The 25,773-nt window shown below is 38.6% G+C and overlaps 1 protein-coding gene across 1 annotated transcript in view; it reads right to left on the bottom strand.

Moving 5' to 3' along the window:
- pepd (peptidase D) overlaps positions 1 to 25,773 on the bottom strand; it is a 125,967-nt gene that overhangs the window by 67,599 nt on the left and 32,595 nt on the right. The window contains exons 8-9 of the mRNA XM_066714019.1: positions 17,994 to 18,069; positions 5,369 to 5,415 (exon numbers count right to left, since the gene is read on the bottom strand). Of these exons, the coding sequence (XP_066570116.1) occupies positions 5,369 to 5,415; positions 17,994 to 18,069 (123 nt within the window). The remainder of the gene's footprint in view (positions 1 to 5,368; positions 5,416 to 17,993; positions 18,070 to 25,773) is intronic.

Below are 25,773 nucleotides of genomic sequence, written 5' to 3'. Positions count from 1 at the left end.
TTAATCCTGGAGATCTATGATCACATACCATGCTACTTCAATACATTTGATTAAAGAAAGGCTTCTGGACTCTGCAGGATCCTTTCATCTAAAAATGCTTCCTTTAACCCCCTACTTACTATACAGCAAAGTTATAAACTACAGGAACGTGTTGTTGAAGCAGCCTGGGGTTAGTCTTTCCGATTTAAATAAATAAAATAACTAACTAGCACAGAACACTGATTCTGACATGGAAACCAATGGACAGAAGTATTCATATTAAAGGTTCGATATGGCACCTGAGTACTAAGTCTGTATGGTTCAATTTGTTTAGCTCATTGATCGCTTGTGTTTCAGTTAAAATGCACTACAATATGTGTGCAAGGTATTTCCTATTCATTCATTTTGTTCTTTATCCATACAGTTATCAGTTGGGTTAACACATATCATGTCTATTTAAACAGGTAATATCATTTATTTATAATTTACATTTCTATGTATATTTATATGATAAATCTTCATCATATATATTTTAATTTAATTGAAAGTGACTAGAAACTGTTATCATATCAGATATCTATCATATATATCGCTATGTATTATAATTATGATTATAAAACCATCATGGGACCCCAAGACAGAGACGTTCAGACAGTGAGGGGAGCATCAAGAGTTTTGTTTCTCTGTCAGATGTAATTAATAAAACTAAAATCAATAAGTCAAGGGCAACTTAAACTACGAAAAGGTCTGAAACCATGTGGAAAATCTGCAAACACAGAATTTCTACCGACTGCGTCTTGTTTCTAATTCTGTTTTATTATAATCTATAAGCCAAGAGGTTGCAGATTCCCCAGCCTCTGCATGTCAGTGCTACTTAATAATTTAATTACTGAATTTATAAGATAAGTAAGTTAAGTTTAAGTAACAGGATGAAAAGACACTTATGAGGCTATATGCTTATGTAAGAAATAAACAGAGATGTGATGGTTTTCAACTATTTCATAGTTTGAGATGTGTGTTTACCTCCAAAAACAAGGCATCTTTATTGAAACCTGTCTATGATTAGATTCACTTCATTTTGAACTAGGTAATCACTCCTAATAAGCCGTTAAAGGGTTAATTCCACAATACATAAGAATGAAAACTCAAATGACCCTGGCCTGGCTGTTCTAAATGTTTTTGGTCACTTTGGTCACAGTGTTCCATGGCTGAGATGGGCGAATCTGTCCATGTGTCAACAACAGCTCAGGAACTACACAAATCTGGCCTGTATGGAAGAGTGGCAAAAAGGAAGTCATTTCTGAAAAAGAAAAAGTCCATGCAACATACCGCATAGAATTGGCAACAAGATGTGGCAAGATTCTGTGGTCCGATGAAACCAAAACTGAATTATTTGGTCTAAATGCAAATCGTTATGCCTGGCACAAACTCAACACGTGTGTGTGAGTGTGCAGAGGGAAGAAATTAGATTTTAATGCTGGTGCCTCTTCAGAAATTTCACTATCCTTTCCACTGAGGCAACATGACATTCTCCATCCAACCTTCTACTCCTTTGTGTATGCAATATCATTTTCATATACCAATTAGCAAAAGACAAAAGTGAGTTTAGTCATAGGTAGATTATTAAACCCACCTGGCTATATTTATTCTTATTCATATTTTGGTAACACTTTACATCAAGTGTCCCTAATTACTGTGTATTTACATTTTAATTACTTGGTAACTACCAGTGTAATTATGCCAAATTACACTATTTACACTATAATTGTGCATGGTTACAATGTTTTTACTGTGCTAGGGTAACACTTTACATTTAGTGTCCCTAATTACTGTGTATTTACTTGGTAACTACCACTGTAATTATGCCTATTTACACTGTATTTACACTGTAACAAGTAATTACAGTGTAAATACACAGAAGGGACATTTAATGTAAAGTGTTACCCATTTTTTGTATTATTTGTTCCACATTCAACCTGTCAAAATATGTCAAGATTTACAAATGTTCTTAAATAGTAAAGTGTCATAGCATTATTACAAGGCAATTTGTCCCATTCTTTCCATCTAATAGGTTTCAAAGTTAGTTTGAAAAAACAGCTCAAAATTAAATTGAGGCTAACACCACCCTAAAATTATTTGTTTCCCCACTTAAATATTCAACTTCTCCCTGTTCTTTGCAGAAAACAGGTTCACTATTAACCGTTCGATTTCAAAACACTTTGGGAGTGACTTCTTTTGGGATTAGTCCTCTCCTCTGGTTTATAAACCGGGGAAGCACTGACTTTTTATTTGCTTATTTATTTAGTATGTCCTCATTCAAGATCACCTTTAGCTGAGGGAGTAAATGACACCATTTCATTTTGTCTGCAGAAATCTGGTTCCTCCTTGGGCTTGTCTGCTATAAGTTAATATGTCGTGTGAAGGGTGTCTCATTGTACAAGAGACGTAATCTCGTGCAGTTTGGGCGAGAGGACCACAAAGTGAAACTGAGCGGTTCAGTACCTGATCTGCATTGTGTTTTCATGCTAGTTAAACAGAACTAAACTATTTAATAAAAACAAATGTACATCCTGTAAAACTTGCACCACTTGCATTTAAGTGTCCCGAAAAGTCATTGGTAAGTGAAGCATTGTTAAATACTGATAATTGCATTGCACAGGATGGCATTCACAAACAAGATGAAAGGTATAGGGATGTTTGGAAATGCTGGAGTTGTCTGGTTTCTCATATGTGATTAATAATGAAACTCATACAAATCTTCTTGCAAAATACCAGAGAATCTAAGGGTTCTCCTAGGAATATGGGGGCAAAATGTCTGACTAGGCAGTACCAGGAACAAAATAATAATTCCTAATAAAGAAAATAATAAATATAGATGTAATTCGACGAATGCTGAGAGAATGAGTGACATCTTGACTTCTTCAAAAGCACCTTCCGACCCTGTTCTGGACCTAAGGGAGCAAAAAATGCTTTGCTGTGCTGCAGGGGAAATTATATTTCATACATTCAATATTAACCACAGAAGCAGACAGAGGTAAATTTAGAAAAAAAAAACAGCATAAATACTGGTTTGGATTGTGAAGGCAATATTGCAAATCTTTCCCTACTTATTCCAAGTAAAATGTCATCGTTTCACCTGCAAAGTGTTGCAGGCAGAGACATGCAGACACAGCCGATATTTATGAGCCAGAGCTGGGAAGACACTTTTTAATTGCCACTCAGGAGACCGTCAGGGGTAACTGCACTGGCACTAAACAGTACTGGTGTTCAGTCCGTCTTTCGTGAAATCTTAAGGCAAACCAAAACGTTGAATTGTGTGTCTTTACATTTGTTCTATGTAAATAGAGTAGACTTTTGATTCTATTGCTGATCAATAGCACTGCATACTATGGACAAATTGAGGAGTTTTGAAAAACAAAAGTCACTCTTAAAATGTACAACGATATTTCGATAATCGCTGCCAATGAAACAAGCTAGTTTAAGCAAGCTAGTGGAGAAATCACCAGAAACTGCAAAGCATACCAGTTAACTTAAATGTATTGTACAGTGAAACGTCTAAATCTCTGGCACTGAGTTTAAAGTGCTTTCTTCAAGTTCTGTTAACTGGAGTGATTTTAAAAGCAGGAGTAAGCTTAGGAACAACACAGCTAGAGGTAGAAAAAGAAACACTCAATCAAAGGTAATGCTACAAAGAAACAACAGGGGAAAAAAATAAAAATCAGGCAGACATCTAACAGCTTTCATGTCAGCCTTAATTTTATAGTCTCTCCAAACAATCTACTGCAGAGCTATAATTTTGAAATCAACAGTAACCAGAGAAACAGCAACAATGAGCGCAACTACATTCTTTACATACAAAACATCTTCAATTAACAAATAGAATGAAGGCATTTCATGTCAAGTGTATTTGACCTGAACAAGCAGATTGCCAAGGGAACGAGCAACAGTCCAGTGTCCTCTAAAGACAACTTGCAAAGCTTCAAGTTTATCAGGTATTATACTAATACAGAAAATCAACAAAGAATACAAAATCATACAAAAACAAAGGATGGAAACAAACAATCAAGTGGCAACAGCAGAAAGCCCTTGAAATTTGATTGCATTGCTCCAGTTGTTTGTATTTGATCATGTTCCCCATTTCTGAGATTGAGGTTATCTGTATCAAATGTTTTAGTGGCATACTTTCGTTTCCAACATCCCCGAATAAGTCCCCCCGCTTAGTCTTAGTCACAGTCCTCAATACCACACACAAGCAATCGATAACCCTCAATCAATGTTTCTTTGCTAAAAACAAAACGAAAAACAAGAAAGGGTTTCTATCACAGACAACCCTGTGCAAACAAAAGTAACTACACGGATTCATTGCCTGATGTTAAGTGATGATAGCACAGGGGGTGAAATAATATCAAGATTGCAAAATATAACACACTAGGGGTGTTTTATTATGTTCTTGATTGACAGTTTACATGTCCTCGAGCTGTGATCACTCGAGTATCTTTGCCCTTGCTCACAAATGTACCCAACAGCTTATTATGATCTGCATTACTGATCCAGTTTTTTTGTTCAAGGTAACAACTCCGCCTGCTCTAAAAGTAATTCAAAATTACTGTCTACCACCGACCGAGGCAGAATTCAATGATAATTACATCTCGAAGTGCATGGCAAGGAGTATGTTTGAATTGAATAGTTTATAATATTTGTGGAGTCAACGAGTGGAAAAACAGGGCTTTGGGTTTCCATTGCCTTTCAACTGCGAGGGCATCCGAGACTCAGCTGAGAAGATTATGACAATGATTTCATTTAGAGGCCTTTTACTGTTTAACGACAAAACTGTCTTTAAAAATCATCCAAGCCTATGACATTTACAAGGGAAACACGGGCACCGCACACGAACCGGAGCAGAACACTATAATGAGAGACGCATCGCAGTTATGACAATGCAGTACTTTTTACAATCTTGTTGTATCACAGAATCCTAGTTGACCTCAGGTGGAGAGATACAGAGTCCAAGATTAGCAATGCATGTGAGAATACCATGGAAATGTAGACCGTTATCCTCAGGTACTCAATCACAGCTGGACAGTGTCACCCAAGAATACCTGAGAGTGACTTAAGAATGCCTTATAATGTCAATCCCATAGCCAAATCCCATTTGCACTGAAATCAACTTCTAGTGCTGTCTTCCGTGCAATCTGAGTCGAAACACAGCCTGAATATACCATCCTAGTATTAACTGAGAGGGGGGGCATTATGTACTTACCTTATCACAACCTCCCTTTATGTTTCTTCTTTTTTTATATACACTTGGGCAACATATGTCTCAATTCAACTTCATACCAAAACCTGTGTCTATACATAAATATTAAGTGTAAATTAATGTTTACTGTACCTTTCCATCTCGTATTCTTTCTGTCCTGGTTTTACGTGCTTCATGACCTAAAGGAAACCGAAAACAGTTTATGAATATCATTATTCCCCCAAATACGACTAATCTCTGGATTCAAAAGCAGGGGTACCTAGGCCATGCGGTAGAATACCTATTACCTAGTAGTTTGATCTGTATTGGGTTGTACAAGTTCCAGGCTCTTGCACAAATTGCACTGACGAAGCAGAAAAACAAAAGTCACTATGATTTTAACTTCCCGTGTCCGTCAATGCAGATGAACTCCAAACAATGAAACAGGCATGAAATACCCAGCACCTTGCATTGTTCTACACAGCAGCCGGCAGCCTGCGAAGTCTGAAATGACCCAAACTGCGATGCAATTAGAATCCTTTTTCCTTCGCTGGTCCCCTTGACCTGTTACGTTCGGATCACACAGTTTGCTGCATTACTGCTCTAGCCAGAATGCAATTAGTTCGCCTCTATTCACTCGCTCAGACACACAGAGGGAAGGAGGGCTGTGCAGTGGTGGCATTATACATTTAAAATTGTGACAAGGTGCAGCTGCGGTACCATTAAATGGGACCCCCTCGGTGTGCAATAATGATGTCTTTCAGCTCAAATACAAGAGCAGGCCTGATGTTATGGCAGCTAACACAATTAAGATGGTAGGAAAGAGAGAAACATGTAAGAAGAAGTATAAAAAAAAAAAAAAAAAAAAATGTTTAAGACATGAGTCACCAAATGCGAGCTGTCACAATGCCATGTATTACCATCAAAATGTCAACACAGATTTGTTAAACTTTCAATTGCAGGTACGCCTTGTCTCTCTGTGCAGGGAGAGTCCGTGCCCCCAATGCCTTTACGCCTGATGCTTGGGCGTCCCTTGTGCTTTTCAGATTGGCACCTCTTATTGACTCCTCACAGAGACTAACCTAAACCCGCAATGAAAGTCCATTAACTTCCTTAAAAAAAAGAAAAATCCACTTTTAAGAATGTAGCCGGCATTGTACAAGCTGGCCCAGTCTGTTGGTGTATACGTATTGTCCCATTTCTGCGAATATAATCACTTTCATAGTGAATGAGCACCTCCTGCACCCCAAAGAAAAGGACATGAATCCATTGATTGGGAAATCATGGAGAAAAGGGAAAAATTAAGTGATATAGAAATAAGGCGTTCATTCATGTAAGTGTGTATTAAAGAGCTATGGGTATCTAACAAAGCACACAGCTAGCTGAACCACATTTTTAGATTCCTTAAGAAATGCCTGGATGAAATTCTGGGATTGATTAGCTACTGACAACCACACGAACATCTCGGACAGAAAGACCTGTGATTCTGAACACCTTTAAGGTCTTCGCTGTGACAACAGGAAGTGTATGACGCTACAGACAAAAGAAGAACAGACCTTGAGAAGCACAGTTCAGGAACAAGTAGTTATAGAAATTAAGGAAAAAAGAAAGGAGGAACAAGAATGAAGCTAAAGGGCATTCGATTAGCCTGAGTAAAGGACTTCAAGATCACACATTTGGCCATCTTTAAAAATGACTTTGCTCTTCTTCGTGTGGAAAGCACTGTGCAATAATCGCACCCTTGAACTCCTACAGCCTTGCACAGTCATCTTTCCAGAGACAACATTTAACTGAATTAATCAAAATATCTAAGGTCTTTACTAATACTGTTAAAAATATACAAGGAGAAAAAAAAAACAGAGTCAGAGTGAAGTGTGCTGAAGCAGACATTTATTCCGTAATGACCGAATCGATACCCCATCAAGTTTTATGCCTGACAGGCCGGTCGAAGCTGGATGTATTCACAGTTGTAAACACAAGGGGGAGCTACTAAATTAACAGTTGCAGCTCCATTCCCCCTCAAGAGTGACTTTGCTGGCTTGGTGACTGAGAATTAATAGCAATCTTGAAAGAGCAAGGAAATCACTGTTTCAGGGGCCAAATGGACTGTACCTAACTGCTTTCCCCTACAAATCCAGGGTTACAGATCAGCTTTTGGTGACCATTTTCTGCTTAGCAGCACCGTTAAAAAACAGAAAATAAATCATTCCAAAAAAAGGGGAAAAATTGAATATTCCTAACTGCAATTAGTCTGAACGGAGACAGAGACACAAAGATAGAATACAGTGCTGAAAAGGAACCAAAGATGCTGACACTCACCTCCCTACAGACACACACCTGACTCTCAACCGCCCTCTCTAGGATATGTGAATCCTCTATTTATACATTTTTTGACAATACGTAAATAAAGAAGGATGATGTCTTATTCTAAAGGGTGAAAGAACTGGAAACAAATGAGCCATAGGTCAGCCAAGGAAATGAAGATACAGTTTACTTCTTTAAACAAAGAGTTGTGATGGTCAAGAAAAAGACAGCCATGTAGGCTAGATAAAATCCAACACCTGATAGCAGTACTTAATATTCATAAAACACCTTGGTTCCAGCAATGTCTCTTTTTCAGAGGCGGAGAAAGCTTTCAAAAGAGCAGAATGGAATTCTCTCTTTAAGACAATTACTAAAATGGGATTTGGCTGCAGCTGTCTTAATTGGGTAGAAATCTTCTATTCAAATCCTGAAGCTACAGTTTTCACATATCCTTTAAAGTTGCAACGTGGCACAGGCCATCTTGTCTAATTCGACAGTCTGATGGCATACAGGGAATTGGGGCAGATGTGAAAAAGGTAGATGTTAATCAAAAATGATGCTACATGCAGATGATATTTTACTCACCTGTATAAACCCTCACTAATCTCTTCCTTGTTTAATGGAAATTATCAAGGAATATAGCACTTACTCAGGTTATAAAATTAATCTCACAAAATCCAAAGCAGCAATTTCTAAATCTGCTATTTCTTCTGATTATAGGCCACCCTTTTGGTGGCCTAAAACAGGTCTTAAATATCTAGGAGTCACTATTCAAAATAACAAAGGAAATGATCAATACAAATCTCAAACTTTTAATTCATACAATTAGCTAGTTGTTATTACCTCATTATTTAATTATGGGGCAGATTAGAAGCGCTTAAAATTATGATAGTTCCCCAGCTGACACATATGCTGGCTATGCTTCCTATCCACCTTTAAACATATACATTCATTATTTACAAAATGTATATGGGCTAATCCGTTTTGCCTGAAATATGTCTTCATGGTCTCCCACCATCTTTAGAAAAATATATACAGTGAGGGAAAAAAGTATTTGATCCCCTGCTGATTTTGTACGTTTGCCCACTGACAAAGAAATGATCAGTGTATAATTTTAATGGTAGGTGTATTTTAACATTAAGAGACAGAATAACAACAAAACAATCCAGAAAAACGCATTTCAAAAAAGTTATAAATTGATTTCCATGTTAATGAGGGAAATAAGTATTTGACCCCTTCGACTTAGTACTTGGTGGCAAAACCCTTGTTGGCAATCACAGAGGTCAGACGTTTCTTGTAGTTGGCCACCAGGTTTGCACACATCTCAGGAGGGATTTTGTCCCACTCCTCTTTGCAGATCCTCTCCAAGTCATTAAGGTTTCAAGGCTGACGTTTGGCAACTCGGACCTTCAGCTCCCTCCACAGATTTTCTATAGGATTAAGGTCTGGAGACTGGCTAGGCCACTCCAGGACCTTAATGTGCTTCTTCTTGAGCCACTCCTTTGTTGCCTTGTCATTGTCATGCTGGAATACCCATCCACGACCCATTTTCAATGCCCTGGCTGAGGGAAGGAGGTTCTCACCCAAGATTTGACGGTACATGGCCCCGTCCATCGTCTCTTTGATGCGGTGCAGTTGTCCTGTCCCCTTAGCAGAAAAACACCCCCAAAGCATAATGTTTCCACCTCCATGTTTGACGGTGGGGATGGTGTTCTTGAGGTCATTCCTCCTCCTCCAAACACGGCGAGTTGAGTTGATGCCAAAGAGCTCGATTTTGGTCTCATCTGACCACAACACTTTCACCCAGTTCTCCTCTGAATCATTCAGATGTTCATTGGCAAACTTCAGATGGGCCTGTACATGTGCTTTCTTGAGCAGAGGGACCTTGCGGGCGCTGCAGGATTTCAGTCCTTCACGGCGTAGTGTGTTACCAATTGTTTTCTTGGTGACTATGGTCCCAGCTGCCATGAGATCATTAACAAGATCCTCCTGTGTAGTTCTGGGCTGATTCCTCAACGTTCTCAAGATCATTGAAACTCCACGAGGTGAGATCTTGCATGGAGCCCCAGACCGAGGGAGACTGACAGTTATTTTGTGTTTCTTCCATTTGCGAATAATCGCACCAACTGTTGTCACCTTCTCACCAAGCTGCTTGGTGATGGTCTTGTAGCCCATTCCAGCCTTGTGTAGGTCTACAATCTTGTCCCTGACATCCTTGGACAGCTCTTTGGTCTTGGCCATGGTGGAGAGTTTGGAATCTGATTGATTGATTGCTTCTGTGGACAGGTGTCTTTTATACAGGTAACAAGCTGAGATTAGGAGCACTCCCTTTAAGAGAGTGCTCCTAATCTCAGCTCGTTACCTGTATAAAAGACAACTGGGAGCCAGAAATCTTGCTGATTGATAGGGGATCAAATACTTATTTCCCTCATTAACATGCAAATCAATTTATAACAACTTGTTTGAAATGCGTTTTTCTGGATTTTTGTTGTTGTTATTCTGTCTCTCACTGTTAAAATACACCTACCATTAAAATTATAGACTGATCATTTCTTTGTCAGTGGGCAAACGTACAAAATCAGCAGGGGATCAAATACTTTTTTCCCTCACTGTATCTTTTAGATTTGCAATTTGCATTTCTAGAAAGCAATGTTGGAACTCAATTATATGAAAATAGTCCTCAAGTATATTGAATAACTCGATTTTAACTCGTAAGAAAAATGTCCAAGAGAAGACTGCCGGATTGATTCTGGTATCAATACAATTAGTGACATTTTATTGATGCATCCTTTCCCTCCCTAAAAGCACTCAACGCAGAAAATCAAGTAATTAATTTTTACATAATCATATTGAATCTAAACTACACAAAATAAAGCCTTGTCTTTCCACAGATTACCAAATTGGAGCAATTTTACTATAAAAACATACTGGGAAAATCTTTTGAACACAGAATTCTGTAATAATACTTGGAGAATAATCAATACAAAATGCTAAATTGTGTTCAATTCAATATAAAATACTACATGATGTTTACTTTCCCCCCCAAAGTGAAATAATATTAAGCTGGCAGATAGCTCCTCATGCTGGAAAAGTCTCAAAGAGAGCTCTGATTTATTACATTTTCTTTGGTACAAAGGTTTCTATATTTTGCAAATACATATTTTTTCATATAAATAATATATTTCACGTCTATAAAAATATATCCTAAGCTAACAATACTTGGAGATGCAGCGGCTCCTCAGCTTTCTTACCCAGAATGCAAATTACTTATTTGTCTGTTTATTGTTGTTAAAAAAATCTATCCTTTTAAGCTGAAAAGACACTGAATCAACAGCCATTTAATTAAATCTTGAATCAGACGCCCTTACTCTTGGAAAAATGTACTTTTTAAATTTGCATATATTCTCAGTTTTCCCATCTCTGGCATGAAATAACTATGAATTTATCATCAATAGATTAGAGATCACTGCATGTATGTCTTTATTTATTTATTAATTAATGCTGGGCCATATGGTAAATTAATTATAGTTGTATATGTATATAACCTAACGCAATTGTTGGAGATTAAATTTCTGTTAGTGAAAACTTAATACATTTTGGTTACTTGGCAAGACATGCCGAATGGCTCTCCATTTCTGTAATGTGGGCTGTCTAATAGGAGCCACAGTGCACACAAATCAGTTCTGGTGCCTTTATTGCTAAAACTGACATTCACTTTCATGTCACTGAGGTGCAGAAGTGCAGTGATCACTGTATTCCTCGCTTTCATAAATAGTTTTCTACAAGTAGGAAGATTATTTTGGATACAAGAAAAAAAGGAGATGCAGTGAAATGGGACCTTTATAAAACACCGTCCAGAATAATGGGCCACTCACAAAGCTGTAAGTTCGGGCCCAGTGCTGCCTGGGAATTGCACTGAATGTGGAAACCTATTCTGCTAGCCTATGAGCGCATACACACATAGCCCAGATCCCAAGACAGACAGCACTGAAACAGAGAGTGTCAGGCCTGGTAAAGGTACTGGGATTTACATTTAGGCTGGGATCGAAACAGTCAGCCTTGCGGCCTGCCAAAGAGGGAATGAAGACGTGACCTGCTGATTAAAACGAGCGCAGGTGCTGCAAAGAGTGGTTTTAATGACATCCCGGGAGACATCAGGGCTAAAGCAGGCCACCCCTGTCAAGTTTAAACCCCCAGCCTGAATTCATCGGTCACCTTGTGCAGCGCAGGGTTATTTGGTACAGGAGAAGCCATCGCATGTACGGAGGAGTCTGATTCGACGACTGCGACGTGCTCGGAAAAAATACATATTTACACCCGCGGTCAGATCTTGGAGAAAGAGAGATGGTAGGTACCTTTCTGGAGATGCCCTCACTCATTGCGGACAGTACTAGAAGGATTTTAATCAAAGCTATCTTTTAGTTGTTGTTTTTTAACCCTGCTCGCTCCTTCTCTTGAAGACAGAGCCTGTTTCTGTGTGCTACTAAAAGAGTTTTGTAAGTGGTATGGCAACGGACAAGCACATTTTGGTGGGAAAAGATTAGTTACACAGATGTATTTCTTTACTATAATACTACATTAGCAAAAAGAGAAAAGAAGACATTAACAGGACAATGGGTAGCAAAGATGGGTAGTAAGTTATTGGTGACGGCTGGTGACAGCTGACAAAAGAAATCTCCCTCACTTGTGCATTCCAGTTGTGTTCCTGTTTTAATATTTAGAAAACTGTCCACCTCTTCCCGCACACGCACGCACGCACGCACACAAAATTACCCCCATCCCCGGCACAGAGCATCACGCTGTCCTACATGTTATACTCCACCCTCTCATCAAGTTGAGTCCAAGGGTCAAATGACTGCACATTTCTACTTACTTATCTCAGATTTATTACATTGTTGAGTCCTTGGGCGCAGCCCTCATGATTTAATGTTTCAACCGATGACAGAAGGAGCCCGCTCTAATTACGGAGTGGAATTCTCTCTCGATACAAACTGGGCTCTTTTTTCAGCTCCGAGCGATGTCTCCAAGAAAGAGAGCAGGAGTGGGGGAATTAAACAGATTGGAAAAAAGTTCAGATTATGGACTTATGCCATTTTTTTGTTCCGCCAAGTGCCCAGATACATTTGCATGTTTTGTGATTTTGTTTTGCACGAACAGGACAAGTGCATTAAGGTTACGGTGTGTAATTTAGTGAAAACAAAAGGACAACTTTAGTCTTAAGTCTGATTATTAATTAACAAGATGCAAGGAGAAGGTTGGAGTGTATTATTAATCAACTAATGACTTCAAAACAATTGCCTTCTAACAACCTTCCACTCTTCCCCTCTTCAGTAGAGCTGCTCTCATTTCGGTTATCACTTTCAAATTTTCCATAAGTCTTATTAATGCTTTTAATCAAGTTTATTTTTTTCTTAAGCCCGAGCTTCAATCCCCCAAAAAAAATTATGCGTGTAAGCCTTTTGTCCGTGAGTGAACCAGAGATGATCTAATAGGCGAGATGGCCGCCTAGTGAACCTGCATAGTATTTGATTTCTTCTTTCGCATTCCGAATCCATTTATTTTAAAGTCATTGTCGCCCCCAGAGTCCTTTACTGCACAAAATGAATATCCGCTGCTACTAAAGGAAACTAAGTTTGATCGCAAACGTTAAGGTATTTGTCTTAATCAGTGTTATGAGAATGTAGCAGTTATGAAGACCTATGCCAGTTAATATATTTCACTTCTTTTTATTGCTAAAGCATTCTACATAAGAGGAGTCAACGCCTGAGGAATCGCATGGTCAACTCAACTGAAGAAGAAATGTTCGTGCTGCCAAGCCATCATTTAGATTATGAATGTACAAAATTATAAAGCAGGGGTCTGGAACTCGGGTCCTTGAGAGCCCCGAAACTACATATATTATAGGCCATTCCTTAAATAATTTATAGATGTGGGAATTCTGATTTGATATTACAAATTAAACTGTATAATCCTCAGTTTAAAATTTAAAAGACAGTTCAGTGTTGTCTAGTAGAAGGTAATACCATAGGTCACTAATATGGTATATTCAGTCCATTCAGCTCTGGCCATCTGGGTTCAATTTCAGCGAGTGCCAAAGCTAGTTAAAGGCTTAGTCATATCTCTCAGCCTTTGTGGTGATTGTATTTCAGCCTCCATGAATATCATGTTCATTTGTTTTTTTCCCTGCCATGATTATCTGCTGTCACTCCTGCTCAGAATGGCCCTTGGTTTTTCACTGTAGTGAAGCACAGCCCGTGATCAGAATCCTCACAGGGGGTTTGAAGAAGCCCCAAAGGGGAAGTAAATGAGTGTGGCACACAGTGCAACACAAATGTTCTTCCCTTACGCACAATAATCCTCAATCAACCCAATGATCTTCAAGATGTCTTTTCACACACTTGCTATGGAATGGTTAGTCCAAAGGGAATATAATTTAGTGGAAACCACATCTGACAAACACATCCCGAAGTCCATAATATAGCATGCAGCAAGAACCCATGACAATACCATGAACTACTCTGTGTTAAACTGTGCCAGTGTATTGAGAGGGAAAATTGCAATGTCTTCGCAATTCCAGTCTCTCACTGTGAGAACAGAACTAAAAAAGTAGGAGCGCCTGTATCTGTAAGGCATAAGCATCTGCAAGCTGAGAAAGTAATTGATATAACATCAGCATGCAGTCCATTGAAGTCAAGATTGTAATGCACATCATTGCACCCTCACCTGTTATAAACTTAGAAAATACACCGTATAACTCTTGATTACATATTTTCATGCTGGATCATGCAGGATAGCCGGAAATTATTTGCAGCAAATTGTCACAAAACGCAACAAATCACTGGCGTAATGGTAATGGCTGACATAAAACCAACCAATAGTAAAATTACGTATTTTCACTAATTAATTAAATTGAGAGAACATTCAACCTGATAAATAAGTTTCATAACCCTTATGGTTGGATTTCACAATGCTGGAGACTTGGGCTAAGGGTTACTTTTCACCAATTTAACTGCACTTTAATGCAGGTGGTATACTTCAATAAACCACCATGGGAAAGACAGACCCTACATGCAATCAGCTATTGGCAATTGGATTTTTAGTTCTAAAGAATGAGGCCTCGACAGTATATGCTAGGATTATAAATGTCCTTGAAAAAAAAAAAAAGAGGGCTTTATCAATGCAAGATATATATACACGTTTTGTGTATTTTCTATTAAGAAAGCTAACTTGTTACAGAATACATTCTTATTGTAAGTGTTGCGATACTGTAAAAACAATGGTTCTGTGAAAACATTTCAGAACCTAGTTTATAAATACATAGCATAGACATCTAGTATCAGATCCAATAGCAGATTAGCAAATTCTTGAATTTCTGGCTAGAAAAAAAGAGCATTTTCATTCTGTGATGGATACCAGTCATTTGCTTAGAAGAAAGGGGCTATATGAAAAAATGTTTCAACCGAATTAATACCAGAATAAATTAAAATAAATGAATACATTAATAAATACATAAATAAATACAAATTGAGTTTTATTAGTTTTCAACCAAATTAAACTGGAGGCACTGTTTCGTTCACACAAATGATGTTAATCAAAAAATAATCAAAGATTCTGTGGCTCAAAGCATCAGTGACAGTAATAAGCTTTATATTGCTCTCTAGAGGGGAGAGGATTCTGTGTTATGGGCTTCTCACAATGCAGTGCTTTAATTGCATTACATCAGCTAGCAAACAAATACTAAAATTCCACTAAGTAGAAATCGCTTATTAATCACAGCTCAGAGGGAACATTCTCCCAAAAGCCATTACACATTTTTTAGCAATTACAATAATTTAAAATGTAACTTTATGTAGGTGAGAGGCACAGAGCAGTAATATAATATTTCTGGTTTCAGCTCTTGAAAGTGTCCTAAGGGTGTCACAGACTAACCCAGGGTGGAAACTGCAGAGCATAATAAAACCATTTACATATACTTTGGCCTCTGTCTTACTTCACATGAATGGCAGTATATTGATGGCAGACACAAACTCTTCTATCCCAGCTGTGGTGTCTGAGCGATCAGTACAAATGTTTACAGGTATATTTCACTAACATAATCCCACGATAAGCTTGAAACAAAATCACCTGCTTTATTTCAGGCCTAAGACCTAATAAAACCTGCAAAATTAGAGTTGAATTAAAATTACCTGATGGATTTGCAGCCAGAAAGATCAATCAAGTAATTTGAATGAAACAGCTCTAAAGAATAATTAAGAACTAATAATGACAACAACTGCAGACTTATTATACTATACTCTCTTCTAATAAAAAATGTATTATGTCATTTTTATTATGACTGATGTGTTTTCACATATGACTTAACTACACACTGACTTGAAAAAATGAAAGTGACAAACCAGTATTCTTCTTTGCTAATACTTTGCTAATACCTCAATTCAATCAAAATAAAAGACAAGCAATCTATCGGAAACATTTGTTAAGCTAATTGTTTTCATAAAAGTTCATAATAGCTCTCCAACAGTGTAATAAGTCATTCAAGTAAAAAAAAAAAAAAAATGTATCTTATTCAAACAGGCTTTTCCTCACAAGCTAAGCTTAGAAAACACCTTAATGCGGCCCCTGTCAATAATGGGTTAACTACCAAACAAGATAACCAATTATTAACACCCCACAATAGAAATATTCACTAGGAACATATGTGGGCCGATACTTACAAAATATGAAATAAAAAAGGAAAAGCATTATGAATTTGTTGCTGATTTCACTTATAGTCAAATTAATTACAGATCAAAAGGATTTATTTTTCCTAGCCTTTTCATGTATTAATGTATGTATTTATGAGATGTATCACACAAGATCCCCCTCAGATACTCATTGATCATTAAGGTACAGGTATAAATTACAAAATGCTCCCTCATTATCGAGGGATTTACTGTTCGTAGCCAGCAATTGAGGTGACAATTACTTTAGTCTCACTGATCTGTGTCATTCGATTGGCTCGATTCAGAACTGGGAGAGCTTAGGCTGGCAATCAGGTGGTGCCAGTTCACTGGGCCTTTTCCATCACTGAAACTCTTTCAAACACTTTGGAATTATCCACGGCCCAGACCACATCTACAACACACTGCTCTTCTCCGGGCAAACCCTGGCTCTGTGCACTTCAAAAGGCATCAAGCGCAACCTGGAGTGCTGTTTTGGGCCTTTTTTCCAATGCTGACAAGAATAGGACTTGGCCCCGGCTTCCACGCCCATCAGCAGGAGAGAAACAGAACATGCCCGGTAGACCCCGGGGTGGGGGAGGAATTATGTGGAAAGAACTGTTACTGTTAAATGCACCCAACTGCCACGTTACAAATGGTTACCATCAAAAGAGCGAGGTGGGCAGGGGATTTGGAAATTGGGACTGTAGTCACCTGCAGGAGGAAAGATTTGTCTTGCCAGTCCTTATTAGAGCGCTATCTGCCCTTCTGTTCGGCTGCCAGTGGCTTCCTGCCAGTTGCTCGCTGGGCCCATAGGCAGCACACGGTCCTCAAGTCAAGTGGCTGCTGCTCCCCTGAATGGTGCTGCATTGTTGGTTTATGAAACGCACTCGCTGCCAAGGACAGCACAACATACAGTGCCAGCGTCTCAGCCTTGTTTGCTTTCTGACAGATAAAATCCGGGATTTAGTGTGAAGCCAACAACAAACGGGGGGGGGGGGGCGAGACCACACTTGGAACCATTTCTTGTGTCCTTCACATTTTCTATAAGGTATTGTAGGGTTCAAAATTAAGATGGAAGACACTGTGACACTGGTTTGGACACAGGTTTGGTCTTCCGGTGGAGTCTACACCTAATTACTTACATTGCAGTATCTGTAATCTCATCTCTGTATTTTGAGGGTATACTAGCTCACTGAGTTGGATAGGGATGTCATACCAATTAAAAAATAATAAAATAGAAGATTATTAATAATACTCATCATCATCATGTTACATGTTCAAACCCAATAAATGGATTCTGCTGTTTTGGCTATTAATATGTACTTTTTTGCATTCCCCTAAAAAAAAAAAAAAAAAAAAAGAGGCAGAAACTAAAGACTTCCACTTAATAAATGAAGTTTTCAATTTTGCATATCTCCGCCACACACACGCTTATCTGCCCCCCGAAAAAGAGCTGCGGCTTTATTTTGCTGTTCTCCAGCCTAATGTCGAGAGCCAGCCAGCTAACCGTTAACTAATTTTGCGAAGCACAGCAGTTATTTCTATTGCCAGTAATTATGAGAGTAAGTGGAAGTGATTCACTGCTTTACCGGGCCTGTAACCAGAGCCGCTGAATTTCCCCAGGACGACATATACACCCTAAAACGCATGGAAGATGATCATGCCTTATTTTAAACGAGACCCAAGTTCTAATCCCCTGGTTTATCTCAGAGCAGCATCTGCACAGTGCTATGAGACTCCTTACCTCTTCTTACCTACGAGCACTATCTTACCTCTTTATGAGCTTCACTGGAGATCCGGTTAGTGTAGCGCAGGACCTCCAGCTCCATATCGGTCTTAATCAGGCGGCTACAGGAGACAAAGAAAAACACAATTATTAGCACAATTCAATGTTCAGCCTTGAAACACAGCATGTAGCAAATATTAGAACACTTGTAGGACCAATGATCCATTGCTCTGCTTTGCACCTATAAACTCTCAAGTACCGAGCTACAACAAGATAGAATCACACAAGAGGTGCTTGTGATTTTTTTCTCCTGCTGCTAATTGTCTGCACTTGCACTATTTTCTATTGTAGCTTCGTTTACTATATGTCGTATTCCTTTTTCTCTCTCTCTTTCTTTAAGATACCACTACACATAACATATTTGTTATCTGCCTGTAACATTGTCATATGACTGTGTTTGATTAAGGCAAAACATACATTTTATAGAGATTAATTAGGTAGAATATAGTGCAATTTCACTACAGCCGTGTCTCATAGTTCTCTATTTTTCAACCAATACGGAGCTGTGTGTAAGTGTGCATTATAAGGCCTTTTTCTAGTTAAGGCTGAAGTAGAAAAGTGCGGAACTAGAGCATGCTGTGTCTGTATCCATTGACATCACTCTTTATTTGTCTCATTACAACAGCACTTGCCCCTCACACACGGCCTCCCTTCCACCTACACCTCAAGACACATGGGGAACGTGGCCACCACCTTGTTAGCAAAGTGTAACTCAAACGCCATTGTCTTAGTAACAAAGTCAGGAGACCTAGTCAGAATCAACAAGCATGTAAATGGAAAGGCAAACAGGAAGTGCCAGATCAAAAACACTGAACTGCCAAACTGCATGCCACACGCGCGCACAATTTGCAAAAGACATGTGTGCACCACAGAGCTACACTAACAGCTAATATGCAGTAGGAGGAACTGAGGGGAGTAATGGGGCTTGAATCCGGAGGCTGTTAAAATTCAACCACAAAAGACTGAGATGTTTACTACCAGAACTACTGATCTGTTAGAGCTAATAAATTAAAAACTCTGTTCAAAACAGAGTTCATAACCATTGCTACTCATATCTGTGTATGTGCATACATATATACACATTAATAATAATAATAATAATTACAACTATACACTGCATATCTGAATCTTGATCCAAAACAATACATTTTTTAATATTTAGGATCCGATATTCATCCATTTCACTGAACACAAAACTTGTAAAAGCTGTCTTAACTGCTGGCTGGCTCCACCAATGCCTTCCGCTGCAAATTATAGTAACTGTATTTTTCTAAATTATATATTATATATATAATGTTTAATATATATAAAACGTGCTGTTTGTCCAGATAAGAGAAGCCCAGCTATGAGAATAGGTTTCTCTTATTTTGGGGAAATGTCAAGTGCATTGGGAGGGACTGGATTCCCAGGCCTTCTTTGGTAATCTTTGATAATAAGTAATAGAGAGAGAGAGAGGGAGAGGGAGAGGGAGAGGGGGGAAATGAAAGCTTGCAGTGAAGTGAAGTGTAACCATAATGAACTGGCTTCCCACGGAGTAATAAAGGTCTACGCCTAATACCCTGAGCAGCCAGGCAAGCACGGAGACCATTACAGCTGAGCAGTCTGCCTTATTGCTCTGCCTTGGAAAAAAAAAAAACTAAATAAATGTCCTGGCTTATACAAGAGGATCGAAAAAATTACCTCTCGGAGGACATGGTAACTACTGCATCACTCGCAGCATCTTTAAACTGAATTTCAGTGCCAGAAAATATGGGTTAGAATTTCCTCCATTTTTCATAAGCAAGAAAAGGTCAAGGGCCAGAGCAGTTTGTTTTAAGCACTTCATTACAAAGACTGCAAAAAATAAAATAACATATTACACGCACACACGTATACATATAAATATACACACATATATATATATATATATATATATATATATATATATATATATATATATATATATATATATATATATATATATATATACACACATATATATAAATACAAATATTATGGCAGTGTCGCTACTCAAAGTACACAAACACCTTAAACAAAACCTAGTTCCTCATTGAGCCTACCTAAACATGTAACAAGTCCCTACCTAAACATATAACTAATCATAAACATGAACACAAGACAACACAGCAATCAATCAAGTCTGTAATCCAATTCCAGGCAGATGCACCACAGCTGGGGTCAGTATTACTATATGTATAGTATATATACACACAGATACACACACAAATATGTATTATAATTGACTTAAATGTACATGTACGTGTACAATCTGAAATGCAAGTCAACGGAGAAGAATGCAGTGGAATGGTTAGTACAGTGGTTCTGTTATTTGGTTCAGCCCAAACCCAATACAACTTTAGAGAGAAGGCTATATTTAATTTATTTTATATTTTGCAATGATCCAAATGGATTTTGACTGACAGATTGGGGCTATATTTTCTCCAACACATAATGACTCAAGTTAGCTCAAGGTGTTTTCTAAATTGCTCTCGGTTTTAGTAATCCTTATAATAACTGTGGTGCGTGGTGAAAACTCCCATAACAGGGCCCAGTGAAGTCAGCGCAGTCTCACAGCTGCTTTTATGTAGTTGCAGGGGACCAATAAATCACGGGTTCGATTTCAACAAGGTTCTAGCCCCAAATCTGCGTTTGTGCAGTCCAGACTACCTAAACGGATCCGAGCCTCTGACAAATCACCAGCACTCTGACCTTCGAGATTCGCCTGTTGACGTTAACCGTCTATATAGACCCACACGTAGATAAATGTCTTAATAGCCTCCGTTTCCGCCCATCTGACTCTGTGAATGACGCCACCAACTAGTCCCCTCAGGACATCAATCCCTTTCACCGCCACGGCGATACAAAATCACCGGAATCGATTGCAGACATCTCTCTATGATGGCCAGTTTCTCCTTCCCGTCAAATAAAGTACCTCGCCTGTGTTTTAGGAAAGGGAGATTTTATTTAATGCTATGTTACCTAATCAATATATTCATTGGGCAGCAGAATCTTCCGTATCTTCAATCTTCAACCTAAAAGCAGAACATGATTTTTAAGTGTAATTGTTTCGTGGCTGAACTGAATAGTGGCCCAGATAAGATGAGAACACAGGTTGAGCCCTATAGTGCAAACAATAATAATAATAATAATAATAATAATAATAATAATAATAATAATAATAATAATGGTCTGAATCAGGGCTGGGTCATTGTAAGCCATGACTGGGTTTCCCCACATGGTGGCACGCGATTGGCCAAGCCACACGTCTGCAGGTCTATTTTTTGACCTGCCAAGCAACAGCGACTCTCAGTTTACGAAGCACTGGAGAACTTTGTGGCGAGTTAACAGTCCTCACAAATTCTGCTATGCAAAAGCAGAAGATTTGACATTTCATTACAGAGGCATTTGGAATCAAATCCAGCTGAACTCCAGTGGAATTGTGGAATTGGAATTGGAACTGAAATTGGAAGTGAAAAATATCTGATTCCGAATTGGCATTTAAAATAGATTAATGAGAGGTTGAATTGGAACACAATGGAATTAAGCCAAACTCTGGTGATGGTAGACAAATGTCTCCATCTCTTCTGTGTTAGTGTGAAGGCTTTTAGTGATGAGCCCAGTTAATTATCAACCTAGTGACTCCAAATTGGGAATGTATTGCAAAATAAATAACATCAGAAAAAAATATACAAAAATAAATACAGCACATTCACTATTTGGGCTGTTGAGTCCAGAAATCCAAACCAAACTTGTGCAATAAGCCTTGTTACATTCTCCCTTCATTAATCTTGGGCTTGGTGCAGTACAAATACTGTGAAGTGAGTTTTTGTCACTTCAGGAAAATGTCCCCCAAAGATGTTTTATTTCCCTCCTTTTCCTCCATTCTGGCTTTGAGGTTAGAGTGACAGGTATTAGCATTCCTACCCTACTTCTGAGGCAGCCACATGTCAGCAGCGTCTCCCATTTCTATACAGGAAACTACAGTAATTGGCCAGGTTCACTGGCACACAGCCTCTGAGAACAGGCAGGTGGGGGGTTCAAATCTTCCACAGAAAACACTGTCTGGGAGAAGTGAATTGAGGCACAAAGGACAGCCAGTGGAAACATTAACCAGACCACGTTCAGAACTTCTCTTTTTTCTCTCCATTGCAAAAGTAGCTTTTTCAAATCCCCAGTAATCCCCCTTCATCTATCAACACCTGTTTAGGTAAAGAAATACATTCAAAATTACATTTCGGTCCCACACCCATCTTGTCATAGATTATTCATTTTGTGGTCTGGGAAAAAGCTTCAAAATCATCCTGTTTGTTAAAAGATGTCAAGCCAAGCTGCCAATTACGGATTTAAGAGCAAATAAAATAACACTGAAAATAAATGATGCAGGGTATCCGCTTTAATTTGAGAGCCAAGCCGAGGCTTTGATTTCGTTCCAGTGACCGTTGTCTCATCTTTAAGAAGGGAAGATAGTGTTTCCATTCCGATGATGAACAATAACAAAGGAGGCTGAATTTCCTGCTTGACCCAGTACCACTAGCGGCTTACAGTTAATCGAGAGCGATGCAACATCCGTCATACAGTATTTTAATGTTTACGAGGGCTATGCTTCAGATGTTTTCAAATCCAATCGTTCCTGGAAAATATGCTTGCACCCAAAAAAAAAAAAAAATATATATATATATATATACACTCACCTAAAGGATTATTAGGAACACCATACTAATACTGTGTTTGACCCCCTTTCGCCTTCAGAACTGCCTTAATTCTACGTGGCATTGATTCAACAAGGTGCTGAAAGCATTCTTTAGAAATGTTGGCCCATATTGATAGGATAGCATCTTGCAGTTGATGGAGATTTGTGGGATGCACATCCAGGGCACGAAGCTCCCGTTCCACCACATCCCAAAGATGCTCTATTGGGTTGAGATCTGGTGACTGTGGGGGCCAGTTTAGTACAGTGAACTCATTGTCATGTTCAAGAAACCAATTTGAAATGATTCGACCTTTGTGACATGGTGCATTATCCTGCTGGAAGTAGCCATCAGAGGATGGGTACATGGTGGTCATAAAGGGATGGACATGGTCAAAAACAATGCTCAGGTAGGCCGTGGCATTTAAACGATGCCCAACTGGCACTAAGGGGCCTAAAGTGTGCCAAGAAAACATCCCCCACACCATTACACCACCACCACCAGCCTGCACAGTGGTAACAAGGCATGATGGATCCATGTTCTCATTCTGTTTACGCCAAATTCTGACTCCACCATCTGAATGTCTCAACAGAAATCGAGACTCATCAGACCAGGCAACATTTTTCCAGTCTTCAACTGTCCAATTTTGGTGAGCTTGTGCAAATTGTAGCCACTTTTTCCTATTTGTAGTGGAGATGAGTGGTACCCGGTGGGGTCTTCTGCTGTTGTAGCCCATCCGTCTCAAGGTTGTACGTGTTGTGGCTTCACAAATGCTTTGCTGCATACCTCGGTTGTAACGAGTGGTTATTTCAGTCAAAGTTGCTCTTCTATCAGCTTGAATCAGTCGGCCCATTCTCCTCTGACCTCTAGCATCAACAAGGCATTTTCGCCCACAGGACTGCCGCATACTGGATGTTTTTCCCTTTTCACACCATTCTTTGTAAACCCTAGAAATGGTTGTGCGTGAAAATCCCAGTAACTGAGCAGATTGTGAAATACTCAGACCGGCCCGTCTGGCACCAACAACCATGCCACGCTCAAAATTGCTTAAATCACCTTTCTTTCCCATTCAGACATTCAGTTTGGAGTTCAGGAGGTTGTCTTGACCAGGACCACACCCCTAAATGCATTGAAGCAACTGCCATGTGATTGGTTGGTTAGATAACTGCATTAATGAGAAATTGAACAGGTGTTCCTAATAATCCTTTAGGTGAGTGTATATATATATATATATATATATATATATATATTATTATTTTTTATTTTTTTTTTACAGCTAGAAGGTAAGGCTCCTCATGATGCTCTTAACCCTGCTGTAGTTGGAAACAATTATGAATACAGTAGCACACAGCATATAAATTGTGTTTCTCCAGCTAGAGACTGTGGAGCCTCCAGCTGAGTACATCTATCATGAAGGGAACGTGCTGTGTGCTGCAATTACATGATCAATATTTTTCTATTACGAAAAAAGAAGAAAGTAAAAAAAAGTCTGACAGAGGATTTGTGGGTGGCCTCATTAGCCTCACCCTTACAGAAAAACCTTAATACCCAAATGGTCCGTCGGCGGCACTAAAAATAACCCAAATTTAAGCGGCACCAAGGAGCGTTGGAATTCAATACAAAGCACACAGGAGCTGAAAGGAGAGCCAGCCTTTTATTCAACCTCCAGCCAGAGAGAGAATGCTGTAATGTGACACCAAATCTTCCAGAAAACCCTGTTTATCAAGTCAAAGAAGACTAGTTCATAGACAGCTATGGCAGAGATTCAAGGAATACCAAACACACAGAGTATGTCCACACAGTTGTTGTTGTTGTTGTTTTTTCTGTTGCATCAGGAGGTGTGGGTGTTAATTCTAATTGCAAAGGTTGCTTTCAGAAAACCTCCCCCTCATCAACATTTTAAATTAGGCCAAATCGTTTCTTAGTTTATTTTCAACAGATCCTTAAACAGCAGCACTTGACGGTTGAATTTGTCTTGTGATATTTTGCCCAGTACTTTCTTAGATGCGTGTAGGAAAAGCTTTCACTCTGACCCTCTGGACATACAACACTTAGACTATGTGCTCATGACGTCCCATTAACACCTCTGAATACTATCTGCAGACCTGAGAAACATCACACCACTCCACTCACTAGTGAAGTTGGATGTGACCCCAAGGAAAGGGAATTAGAATTATAAAAATAAATACATACAAGAAATTAATACAGCGAACTATGAGGAAACCAGGGTCGGGTTAATTTTGAATGGACCTGGTGTTGCTATATTCCAATTCAATTCAAAAATTTGAATTGAGAAAGCTCCAGGACACAGAATTAGAATTGGAATAAAAGGAAATTTCATTTTCATTCGAATGCCACATTTAATTCATCATTATAAACAATACTGATTGGCATAATTAATTTCAAATACTATAGATTAAGCATGGCTCAAACATTTCAAAACCTTTTTGCATTTATATAATGACGTTTAAGAGCTACAATAGCCCTTAATTGTTCATTTTTCTTTATTCATCCATTATTTAATCCTTTATTTCTTCACTGCTGTGTTGTGACATGCCACTCATTTTTAAAACACACATCAAATATTTCTATAGATATTATACCATAAAAGTATTAAAAACAAATTTGTAACAACTCAATTTTTATATGATTTAATTTTCAATTTCAAATTCTTCAATTGAATCCATTGCCTAACCATTACTCCACCCATCATTAAAACTGTTAACACTGTTACTTCACATAGTTCACTTGAACACAGTCCCACTGTACACCTATTTTTCCACAGTCTTCTCACAAAATAGCAGCTGACAGATAACATACAACATTATTATAGGCAATGCATAGGTAAGTAGGTTAACTGAAGGAGTTCCAGAGTGGTTGAAAGCTTTTTATTTTTCATGTTTTGCTTCCAACAAACCACCTGTGACTATTAGCCATTACTCCAACCAGTCTGAACTGTGCTGAATATACAGTTGGAAGTTTTTGGTTTTAAAGACATGCGTTTTCATACATATACATCTATACAGTCACCTGCAAAATGATTGGCACCCTTGTAAAAGATGAGCAAAAAAGGCTGTA

This window comes from Amia ocellicauda, chromosome 9 (genome assembly GCF_036373705.1).
Source record: "Amia ocellicauda isolate fAmiCal2 chromosome 9, fAmiCal2.hap1, whole genome shotgun sequence".
Taxonomy (NCBI): Eukaryota; Metazoa; Chordata; class Actinopteri; order Amiiformes; family Amiidae; genus Amia; species Amia ocellicauda.
Note: the sequence above shows the minus strand (reverse complement) of the source record. Positions and strands in the feature narration are given on the sequence as shown.